At 37.1% G+C, this 12,613-nt stretch overlaps 1 protein-coding gene across 12 annotated transcripts in view; it reads left to right on the forward strand.

Annotated features, from left to right (window-relative positions):
- LYST (lysosomal trafficking regulator) overlaps positions 1 to 10,381 on the forward strand; it is a 148,884-nt gene extending 138,503 nt beyond the window's left edge. For 11 of the 12 annotated variants that reach the window (XM_068938957.1, XM_068938956.1, XM_068938952.1 and 8 more), the window contains 7 exons: positions 705 to 841; positions 1,626 to 1,724; positions 5,270 to 5,409; positions 5,698 to 5,795; positions 6,372 to 6,528; positions 6,732 to 6,803; positions 8,121 to 10,381. In XM_068938957.1, the coding sequence (XP_068795058.1) occupies positions 705 to 841; positions 1,626 to 1,724; positions 5,270 to 5,409; positions 5,698 to 5,795; positions 6,372 to 6,528; positions 6,732 to 6,803; positions 8,121 to 8,259 (842 nt within the window). In that variant the 3' untranslated portion in view covers positions 8,260 to 10,381. The other variant, XM_068938964.1, reaches the window with a different exon arrangement.
- Positions 10,382 to 12,613: the final 2,232 nt, after the last annotated feature.

The raw sequence follows: 12,613 nt of genomic DNA on the forward strand, positions 1-12,613 counted from the left end.
TTTTACTTTCGATTTTCAAGACTACCTAGAGGCATCCAGTAATTAAGCTGGTATTTTTCTTTAAAATAACTTACACTGCCAGCAGATTCAGTCTGAAGAGAACAAAAATAGGTGGAAAGAGTGCAACAGCAGAAAAGAATTAAAAGAACTGTTTTTAGAGACATAGAGTGAGGAAAGTTGTGAGTAAAAAATGGAAGCAAAAGATCTTCTACTTTCAGATAAACCCCTTGGAGGGATTCTCTATTAATAAGGTACAAACAAGTTTTCATACTTTCTTTTTCCCCCTTCTCTTTAAAACAAGTACTACTGAAGGTATTAAAACTAAATGTTCCATTGAAGGGTTCCCCTTTATGTCCTCAAAAATAAATAACATTCTCCTTCAGAAGTCATGAATAATCACCTCCCTAGCCAGTAGAAAGTATGGTCAACCTCTTCCCCTTTTTTCCTCTCCCCTGAGATGCAACACTTTGTCCATGTTGCAGATTGTATAAATGTTCAGCGGTCTCTAAAACCCCGTCTCTGAAAACTGCTCATTTTTATTACCCTACTGGTAAAACTATAGCCTAACAAAAACGTCATTTTGAATTCTTGGTTGTTGTATCCTAGCTTGCAGTAAAACACAGACCCTGGATTTTTATTATTGACTGTCAGTGATCAGCTCTTGGGTTGCATATGTGACAATTTTTTTTTATGCCTTTCCTCAGGTGTGAGAAGCATGCACAATACTGATATTCAGTGGTCAGCTATCTTGAGCTGGGGATATGCTGATAACATTTTACGACTGAAGAGCAAGCAAAGTGAGCCTCCAGTAAATTTTATACAGAGTTCACAATTCCACCAGGTAAGAATCTTAGTCTTTTGGATTTCAATTTAATATTGCTAGTTTAATAGCAATATTGGTGAATTGTGGTGAATTGATTTGACAGTAGGGTTTGTTTTGTTTTGTTTTCATTCTTGCAAGGCCTGTGGCAAGCAAACCTTTATTCTGGGGGATGAGCATCCCAAGACAACTTCAGATGTAAAGCACTGGATAACTTGATATTCTGTTTTAGTCCCTCCTTTTGGAATGTGTCCCTCAGCTCCAGTATGTCTTTCTCTGGGATGTGTAATTGTACTAAGTAAAGGTCCCTTTTGAATGGATTTGATTTTTGTAGCTTTTTCCCTCATATGGAATATTGGTGTGAATTTATAGAAGTTAAGCTCTAGGCCAAGAAGAATGAAAACACGGAAAAATTATAGATGCCTTATGTTAGAGGTGGAACTCCATTACAGGTTAGACTTCCTCTGAGAGAGGTTGCTTAAACTGTTTGAGAACCATCTGTCTTTAGTATGTTCAAGTGGCTGGTGAGGTATCTATTGAAAAGATTCTGGCTAGTGGTGTGGCTGTAGGGTTAGATTTAGTTTACAGTAATTCACTTGTCTCTGGCTGTAAATTCTGGGCTGCACAGAACTTCCCTCTTTGATTCTGAAATCATGGCAAATATGACCTACAGCAGGTATATTTTAACTCGTGGATTTTTTTTTTTTTTTAGCTTAGATATCTTACATGGCTGCAGCATAATAAAAACAGCAGTTAGAATAGGTTCTATTTTAAATTTTTTCTGGCTTTGTTTTGTTTTCTCAAGGTAACAAGTTGTGCTTGGGTGCCAGACAGTTGCCAGCTTTTTACAGGTAGTAAATGTGGTGTCATCACAGCATACATGAACAGATTCACAAGCAATACAGTAAGTACCATTAGACAGAATTTATATTTAAAGATTGAGGTATGTTCATTATTGCTGCTGTTTTATTTTTAACATGGAAAGTAAGAGAAGGGGAATTTGTATTCACGACTTCTGTTAAACAGATCACGTGCTTGTTTAGTATTTGTGGCTGAAGGATGCTCTTTGATATTGTTAGATTTACCTCAGCATACATATTTGGGGGGGGCAGGGGGGCGGGGGCGGGTCGGTCTTATTCTCTTGTTCAAGTACAGCTAGCATTTAGGGTTTGGAACTGAAGCTCTCTTGCAAAATAAAGTTCCCTATACTAAGGGGTACCTTTTCCAACAAGGGAGACAGCCTTTCAAAACCTTGACTGAAATTGTGGAACACCTTTTCTCAAAGTAAGCCACACTTCAAATGCCACCTTCAAATACAGAGGTTACTTGTGCTGGAGAGAGCCAGGATGAAATCTGTGATAGCATGTATATTAATCACTCAGCCTTTTCAGTGTATGTCATGCTCCTCAAGGGGAAAGGCTGGGAAGAGGGAAGTAACAGATGTAACTTGTATCACTTAATACGCTAGTGGAAGCTGCTGAGCTACTAGTAGAAACATCTCTGATGCTATGTGGTAGTAAGTATGGTATGAAAACAAACAGAACTTGAAATGTATTTTCTGCCTCAGACTCTCAGAGCTTCTGTCTGAGTTTTTCCAGCACTAGCCTCTACTGCTCTTCACTTTAACCGTTTAACATTCTTGACTAGTCATTTTAGGTATGTCTACAGCATTACCCATAGCAACAGCTAAAGTAACTGCTTTCTCCAGTTTAGCTTGATAAAGGTACAGACACCGGCAAACACACTTGTACTGTTTTATACCCTTCAGTCACTACAGTAGGCTGGACTAGATGGAACTTTGATATGACCCACTATACTCAGTTTCCTGTTTTCAACAGTAGCAAACGAAAAGATGCTTAGACTGCGAGAAGAGCACAAACATACAATGATTACCTCCTTGACTTTCTTCCAGTTTTTGGTGATCTGCTGCTCAGATTTTCTGAGCTCAGGAGCTCTGAGTTTAAAAACTAAAGTAGGACTCGAACCCTGCAAGCCTAATTCAGTTGGCCCTTAAGTCAATAGCTTAACTGCTCACCAGAATAGTGATCTTGTAAATAATCTGCACTGAGATTTGGATTGCAATTAAAACATTTTGAAGTACTAAAATAGAAATTCACTATTCTTGTTCTCTGCAGTGCTGAAAAGAAACTCTAGTAACGTATGCTCGTGATTCTTAAGTCCCTTGTGTTTCCTAGAAACAAGTGGGTTTTGTTTTGTTTGCTTTTTTGCTGCATGGGTGTCTTTTTGAGACCATCTCTGCTGAATTCCTCAGCACTGACAGTTTTACATGCCCCAGGCGGATTGACCTTGCTGACAATTTTTGCAGCTCCTGTCAAGTCAGTTATCTGAGCCTAGCAGTCAGTTATCTCAGCCTAGCGTGTGTTCTGAATGCATCTAGTCAGCTCTGTAGTGATAAAGTGAACAGTCTGTTATAACGAAGTACTTGAAACGTGACCACTTTGCCTTGATTCATGTTTCTGTAAACTTAACACATAGGCATAAAGCAGGTATGTTGTTAACTGGATATGGAAGTCCAAAGAGCCATGCTGTCAACATTCAAAAATAGCTCCATGTTGTACTTTAAATGGTCTGTTTTCCCTAGCTGTTGCTTAAGATGGCTAAAAAGCACATGAAGAACTCTGCCGTTGTGATTTATCTTGATAAATAAGTCATGTCTTCGTTAAAAACTCAGCCAAGTGTTTCAGATTTTGCAAGTGACTTTTTCCAGCTTCTACTTGCTGACTGTTAGGCTTGTCTTGTAAGCAGAAAGGGGAAGCATTTTAATTGTCTGTTTGAGATTAAAACTGGGCAATGATTATGTAAATTCTCCATTCAAGTGCCTTAAACAATCATTTAGGTTAAGCCAATAGAAAGAGGCACTACTTAAAGATAGATGCATAAATGTGTGCTTCCTCTACATCTACATACTGTTTTAGTGGTCATCACATAAAAGCAAGCCAGGAGGAAAAAGGGCATGGCATTTTAGGCATGCAGTAATTACTTCTTAACTTAATAACTTAAGAATATAGCTTGTGCTAAAATTCTAGCTTGTCTCATTTTATATTACCGTAACCAAGTGAAAGATCAGGGAACCATTGCGATCAGCACTATAGAGACAAGATGCTAAAGGTAACTTCTCCTTTCAGTTCAGGTGTTGAAATGCAGAACAACAGGCAACCACCTAAAAGGGGTGGGCGGAGCATAGTAAAAGGGATATCAAAATCAGTTGTTCATGAAAAAATCAGAAATCTTGACTGTTGCACTTATAATGAAAAAAGGTTCGTGTATTTTTTTTCTAAACTGAGCAAGGATTAAGGAAGGATCTGTATATCTGAGAGAGCATCCAGTTGTTATTCTGAAAACTGTGTGGTATCTTAAGTATGTTTTACTGCAGAAGATAGACGCTCAGTTAGTAGCAAGAGCAAAATGACAGGTCTTCCTGTTTTTTACTGTAATTTGGTTAAGACAGGTATTTGTCATGAGTATTAAACATTTAATCTTGCTTTGCTCAGATACTAACTGTTGCAGTATTACACAGATTATATCATCCCTTTTAGCACAAAAATGTGAACTTTCTATAAACTAAGAGCAAAGTCTCCATACATTCTTTCACTTGTCCGTTTCTACTTTCGAGTTTGTAGACCTGTTATTATATATCCTGTGTACCCTCATACAAATATGCGGACAAGGTACTTTGCTGCATTTGAGGAAATACAGCAGAAAAATCTTCCTTTCTTTTGCAGAGCTTATTCTAATCTCTGTACAGCAAATATTCTTAAATAAAACACTGATATTCTGATTAAGCAGCTCTTTCAGTCTAGAGCCAGTTTTCAGGACGTCTGAATCACTTCAAATGACAGAAACTGAATACAGTTTGTGTTCAATGTTTAATTTGCTGCTCTAATTTTTTTTCTCCTAGCAATTTCTAGACTATTGATTTCCTGCCTATTTTTCTAGCTTGGTAGTACTGAAGATCTTAGCACTAACTTGAAGAATTCCCAGTAATTTATCATACGCACTGGGTGTTACCTGCTGAGCTGTTTTCCTCCTGCAGTTTTCCAAGTGCATCCTCTAGATAACTAAAATACTGAGGACTATCTGTCATTTCTATATCATATGGAAGCAGCACAGTCTTGCGGAAAATGAATCAGCTGACTTCAAGGTCTGTAGGTGAGACAGAAAAAGTACAGTACCTTCTTACAGGTGACACTTCAGTTCATTGGACAATGGAAAAATACTTGCTTAGACTAAAGCACTAAAAGCAAAAATATTGAACATTAATGATATGTATGCTTTATCGCATATAAAGCATTAACAAGATTGTTAGTTTGATTCAATTAAAAGCAATGGGAGTCATCAGTGGAAATCTAAGAATGAAACTTGTCCCTTTTCAGAAAAAGGCTTTAACACCTCAGTCTTGAGTTCACATTACATCTTGATGTTTTTCAGCCTTCTGAGATAGAAATGGAGTCGCAAGTCCATCTGTACGGTCACACAGCAGAGATAACAAGCTTGTTTGTGTGCAAGCCATACAGTATAATGATAAGTGTCAGCAAAGATGGAACGTGCATTATTTGGGATTTGAACAGGTACAAGTGTATACGTATAAGTCTTACTATTGGTTAGCTTGTAAATGCCTGTTTTCAGCTTTTTGGTATCTTTACGCTTTAAATTAATAGAATGTGTTCCATGCATATCTCAACGTGAAGCAAAACTTCAGTGTTTTCTTCCTGTTACGGGTGCTGGCATTGCGTAACAGCATTATTCACGTTCATTCTACAAAATGTTGCTTGGAATGAGGATAACTCTTAAATATTTTTCAAAGAACCTTTTCTGTGTTTGAGTCTGAACTCTAGGCTTGTTCTGCTTCTCTTCAGGCTGTGCTATGTCCAGAGCCTGGCTGGACACAAGAGTCCTGTGACTGCAGTTTCAGCTAGTGAAACAACTGGTGATATCGCAACTGTTTGCGATTCAGGTACATTTGGGGATCAAGAAAAATTGTTTTGACTTGTAGACCAGATAGATCATGAGATGTGTCATTATATTGGTATCCAAGTGTGTGTTAATTATCCAGCAATCCAAAAGAGCAAATAAAAGCGTGGGGGGTGGAAGTGTGTGTGTGTATACAGCTGTATCCCTTTTTCCTTTATAAAGACTTGAGACAAGGTCCTGGCAGACCTAACTTGAAGTTCAAGAACTAGCTGCTTAAAGTAGATGATATGAATTCCTTCCTCGTGTATCCCTCCTACTACATGAAAATTGTTCATTAAAAACAAATTGATAGAGTATTCGGTAAGTACAACGTCTCATAGATCTGAAGTGACAGATCTTCTAAACCATTTGATGGTGGCTTGGTGGTACACATGCTCACTGTGACAAAAGAACACAAGAGAACTGTGTACTGCAGCACATGTGACTTTGAGTCATTTTAAACCTTTTGATCCTTTGAGAAGCTGAATTTTTTTTTTTTTTTAAACTTTTAAATTCTGTTGCATAACCCTCACTGTGGTTTAGGTTTCTTCTAATACTGCCATGTTATGTTCTGTTACAGTTGGAGGGGGTAGTGACTTGAGACTTTGGACGGTTAACGGTGATCTCGTGGGACACGTACACTGTAGGGAAAGTATTTGCTCTGTTGCTTTCTCTAACCAGCCTGAAGGAATATCTGTCAACGTGATTGCAGGGGGGCTAGAAAATGGAGTTGTAAGGTAAGCGTTTGAATTTTTATATTTATTACAACACTTTATAACTTAGGTTTGTATTTTGAGAGCATGTAGACTTAGTCATACTGATATTTAAAGAAGTTGGACAAACTAATGTCCAGTTTCTAAACTTAACAGTTGCTAAATTAGTTATGTTTAACATGGAAATATTTAAAATGAATTGCAAAAGAAAATTTACTTTCTTTCAGGCTGTGGAGTACGTGGGACTTGAAGCCAGTGCGAGAAATAACATTTTCAAAGTCAGCCAAACCTATTGTAAGGTAAAAAGATTAAGTTAACAGTAAATGTATTTTTCTTTGAAAACAAAACTAATAACTGGCCTTGAGCATTGAACGTGGATTTGACGTGAGGACAGGAAATAAACAACCATGTCTGAAAACAGACATGCAGTCCTACTAATTAGTCATGGAAGTGAAAAGAGCACAGATTACTATCATTACAAACAGAGTACATAACTAGTTTCTCCTGTTAGCAGGACAAGATAAACACAGATTGAAATTCAGAGGATTCCCTTGAGAACTGAACAATAGCTATTCTTTTTTCTTAAGTTTAGTGTTTTTCTCCAGGAGCTGTTCATGAGATAATCTTTTAACTTGAGCAGACTCAAGCAGACATGAGGGGTTTTTCTCCCTCAGAAATAAATGAAGACAATGCATGTCCCCTCAGCTGCTTTTTCTGAGGCTGGAGGGAAACAGTGGAGAAAATGAAATTTAAGTTAAGGCCTAGAAGCTGCCATTTTAGAGTGCTTGTGTAATTTTGCCCACTAGAGAGTCCCCTTGATCATTTATATAAGCAGAATTATTCTTATGCCAAAGTGTTTTCAGAACACAGTCAAAGCATCCAATCCTTGATCTCCCCAGAAGGACATCTGTCCCTTTGTACAGAAATCATTTCCCATGGTGGAGTAATTCACTGAACAGATCACTTCTATGAATCTTATATTGTGACCGTTGCTGAAATACCATTTGAAAAACCACTAGTCACTGGTTTTCAGAAACAAAAAGCACTGTCTGATAGCAGTTACTGTCATTCAGTTATCTCCTTTAAGAAACATATTTCACAAAGCTTGCCGACAATGATTGAGAAGCTATTGAATAATTAAAAGAAGTTTGCTTACATGAGATGGTAAATGAATGTTGATCTTGATGCTCACTAACAATACCCTTGGCATGAGTGGAGGGTTTCACTGCTGTTATAGCTTAGGAAATACCCGATTGAACAAAAGTCCTATGCTGTGTCACGAAACCTGACAGATTTAGTTTCAGAAGATAGAACGCACAGCCCAGGGAGTGAGTAGGATCAGCACAGCCGTCTGTATTTCTTTGACGCTGCAAATAAAGGAAAGTACTAAACTACATGACGTGTTAAAGTGTTGGACAAAACTGCAGGTCAGGTTAGTTGGTTACAAAACTGAATAAGTAGGTATTGGCAGACACTACTGTGCTAATGTAGTTGCTGGGACTCCCCTACTTGAGAGTTAGTTTTTGTTGGCTGTATTCCTGTGTTTTTAATATTCTCTGCTATTTTAAATAGTGAAATTTGATATAAAAATAGGTTTTTTTTCTCTTGTTTTTCAGCCTAACGTTTTCCTGTGATGGTCACCACTTGTTCACAGCTAATAGTGATGGAAATGTTATAGCTTGGTGTCGAAAGGACCAGCAGCGCTTGAAGCTACCCATGTTCTATTCATTCCTTAGCAGCTATGCAGCTGGGTGATAACTCTTTTTGCTGCTGACTCATTATGTCTCTGATGCACTTTAACTCCAAAATATATTACAGAATATCTTAGTTAACTGGATTTTTGAAATAGTTTAAATATCTCTAAAATGACTGAGTAGATTTAAAAAAAAAAAAAAAAAAAAAAGACAGAAAGAAACAGCAGTCTAAGATTGTTGTAAAATTGGGTATACACATGCATAAACTTGAAGAATATTAAGGTCACCGGGAAGCTCTGGTCATATATTCAAATACCAGCAAAGTATCACATAAATGTTCTAACCTACAAGTCAAAATGCTGCAATATAAAATATAATAGTATTTTTTTAAATCACTTCTTGGACACAAGTATTTCAACAATTGGATCAGTCATAGTGATTTCCCCGTCTTTTCTGTTGTAAAATATCAGCAGTGTAAAGTTCTTTTATTTATGAAAATGGCAGCATATATATATATATTTCTGATTTGACTGTGGTATAGTGGGCTCTGGGATAATTGACCCAAAACTTAAAAATCCAAGATGATTCCAAATTGCTTTTTTGAGAAGCAAAGAACTCAGTAGGTGCTTTTTGCACCATTTTATGGTATTGTTATGCTAAAAATTAAATTTCTGTTATCTTTTGTAATGTTTGCTGTCTTCTCTGTTGAGATAGGATAATAGTCTTTACAACAGTCAAAAATAAAATACCTGTGTCTTAGTGATGGGCAGGCATCTCTTGGCATCGTGAAGCAATAGTTAGATCGGGTTTGGTTTTTTTTTTTGGGGGGGGGGGTGTATTTTGTTTTCCCCAATGTAAAGTGTTAACTCCACAGATTTGTAACACTAGCTATTGTGATTCTGTGGCAGGATATACATATATATGTGTATGTGTGTGTATATATCTATATGTATATACGTATATACACATATAACAAACTTATCTTCCCGAGCTCTCAAAAAAAAAAAAAAAAAAAGTATTAAGGAAGGTACAGGTGTGTTCCTGTTTGAGTGTCATTGAAGTTAAATACCCTGTAAAATGGTTGAATCTAACTGCCTGAATAATCAATGTTCATAAGCATGAGATGATTTGGAAGAGTTTACACCGATACATTGTGCAAATATGCTATTTATTCCTAGGTGCTATTTTTTTTGAGAGTAAAAAAATAAGCCTCCATTGTGAAAGGCTTAAAATTTGAAGTCTTAGGCCAGATCAAAAATTAACATTTCAATTGATGGCTTTTAAGGCCTCTAAACCTGACTGACGTTGTACCAAATAGTCATCTGAAAGGCATAATACAATGTTACTTATGCCTGATGTAGCTGCATTTTTTCTTTTAAATTGTTTTGTCTTTTCATCCTTTACATATTCCACTATTGCCATACAGATGAACTGCTTTATCTTCTCATGTTTAAGGTTCATCTGCCTTGAAAACACTGTAATTGGGAATGTCGAGTTGTGATGAAGAAAACATGAACACAAGAAATCTGTACATTTTGCAAACTTCAAATAGTCTTTACAGAAATTTTTGCAACTTCCAAATTTGAAAAACTTTTCAAACTAGAAAAACTTAAGACTACAAAAAGTTTTCTAGATTGTGACAAAGACTGATCTTTGGTTTAATTAAGCAAGTGGCTGCATACTGTATGAATTGAATTTTAAATTGCATATATTGTAGCAGCATTGTATGGGATGGCTTTAATCGTGTTTTTCATTATCCAAATGTTAGTATAAGGTCAAACAGAGACTGAAAAGCTTTTTGGCTCATGTTGAAGTGATGTGTGTTACTTAAAAGAAATAAAACACAAATCTTGTGGTGTAGGGGTGCTTTTGTGCTCCCTAGTCTGGGGTGTTGCTCATAAAAGCTTATTTTTATAAAGCAGAATTCCACTTGTTTAAAAATCAATATGCAAAATTGCTGGCCTTGTAAAGAGTGCAATATTATATATTTTTATGTAAAAGTAAATGATTTTTTGAAGCAGGGAATATTTATTCAGCTTAATAACATGTTTTGGAACTATTAAAACTTCAACAGTATATGTGCATGTCAAAGAAATTCCCTGTAAATGTCACATTCCACACTGTCTTTATATATTGTCACATTGTTGGGTAATAAACAGATCTTTGTATCAAATTGCTTATGAGATAGTTACAACCATGTTTCTGGCTTAGTTTCTCCTCTGTTCTCACTTTGATCCGGTTTTGTTTTTGCTGGCTCATGTCTTCTGTCTTATAAAAAAAAAAAATCTTGAAGTGGGGAGGTTCTGTTTATGAACTACATTATGTGGCTCTCAGACTGAAAGAAAGGGCTATGAGATTGGAAGTGGGAACCCTCAGGAATATTCCATTTTGTACCTGCACGTGCCCCTCCTTCCCATGGAATGTCAGGCTATAGTTCAGGCGAAGTGATGGCCGTTTAGGCAGACATACCTGCACGTGCATGCCCTGCCCCATTCTGCCTAGGAACCTAGCTGAGCCAAGAAAAGGTGGAAAAGAAGTTCCTCTGTGAATTTGCTGAGGAAAGGAGGATCCACTAAGGGAAGAAATGGAAAGGTGCTGGTAGAAATGGCAGCACAGGATCTCTGGGAGGGTTCTGGTAGAAGATGCAAGGATCTTCCTGTTGGAAGCCAAAGTTTGGGAGAGGTTTGTATGACAGGGCCAGGGCTATATCTGATAGCACTTGCAGATTTTGTGGTGGACCCAGACCATCATGCTCTGATGGCGGAGATATGTGGTGAGAGGAAGAAGGCAGGCCAGGGAATAGCCAGATAACCACGTGTAGAGGAGAAAGGAGAGAGTTCTCTAACAGTTCCTGATCTAAAATTTGAGACCTGCTCATTTAGGTAAACCCATGAAACAAAACAAAACAAAAAAACAGGAAGAGAACTGTGTATTTGATGATCTGAATTAAACACAGTAAAGGGTTTAATAGGAAAAATAGCTTCCTTTTGAGAAAGGAAAAAAAACTTTCAGCTTTGAGCCTGAAACATCAACTTTAAGGCTCCTTTTTGCATTTAAAACACATCTATCTTTGGAGAAAGAGCTGATGAGAAGTCTGCCCCTGCATACTGAGTGGGAGCCTTTTTTCCTCTGAGAATTTCTTTGAGCTATGTATGACTGCACGATATACTACACCTCTAGCTCTCTAAAATGTAAACTGGAAAAGAGTCTGTTTTTGTCAAAACAGAGTCCTAACAGGGCTGATATTCTTAACTTTATATTGTTCAAAGCCATATTAGCTGCTTTCTTTTTTCTCACATATGGAAGTAGAAGTCACTTCTATATGCTGCTATTCTATCACAATAACATAAAACAAATGCTATTTAAAAGCCGCTGCTTGCTTGGAAAAAATAGCTATTAGAATATGTTAAGCACCTAGAAGCACAGACAACTTTGTTTGCTTTGCTATTGTACTGTGTTGCAAATTGCTGACACAGGGTAAAGTGCTCCTTGCTAGTAGGGTAGGTGGTAGAGATTTACTTGCCTTCTGTTCCGGAGTGGGGTCAGAAGGCCATTGAGGCTGCATCTGGATTTCTGTAATAAGCTGTGCTGTATGTTTCACAGTTCTTAATCCTCTCTTTCACAAGTGATCCCCCTGAACCCTACATAACGGTTGTGATTACTTTTGCTCTTCCCTGGGCTACCTGATACAAAGTAGGGAGGCAAAAATATTAGCATGTTCAGTTTGCAACTTGCAAACTAGTGTTCCTGGAAAGGATTTGAAAATGCCGATTCTATAAAAAACACAATGGAATAATGCCAACATAACCCTCACTAGTGGCTAGTTCATGTAGAAGTAATCTTTCTCCATTTGATTCAAGGAATAGGAATTCCTGCTAGCAGTTAAAGGCATTGTGTTCCAAGCGCATAGCAACCTCAAGGAGACTCTTACGCTGGAACTTCTGAGTTTTTGAAGACTAAAAAGAAAACAAGTAGAAGCTTGTTTCCTATATTCATGTATTACATATGAGAATACCTTTTAAAATAGACACTTTTACCTTAAATTTTAGCTTAAGGGATAAAAATTATTAGACTCCTACAGTAAATAGGTTGTGTAAATGTGGCTTACAACAGTGACAACTCGCCTTTCTTAACCGTCTAATAGTACTGTTTATCTAATAGCACACACATCCTTCACATGGTAAATGGAACCTTTTGTAGGAAGATCATGAGGCAGTTAAATGTGAATGAAACAAACAGCAACAAAGATCAATTTCAGATCAATTTTTGGAACTCCAGTTAAGGTAAGCTTATGAACTTATATATAAGTAATATGTTCTGCTCTATTCCACTGCTACTTGCTGCTTGCTTCTCTTAGATAATCATTCTAAAAGCCATTGAGTCAGTCCTTAAAGAGGGTGCTATTTGCTTCAAAG

The sequence above is a fragment of the Struthio camelus genome, chromosome 3 (genome assembly GCF_040807025.1).
Source record: "Struthio camelus isolate bStrCam1 chromosome 3, bStrCam1.hap1, whole genome shotgun sequence".
NCBI classification, from domain to species: domain Eukaryota; kingdom Metazoa; phylum Chordata; class Aves; order Struthioniformes; family Struthionidae; genus Struthio; species Struthio camelus.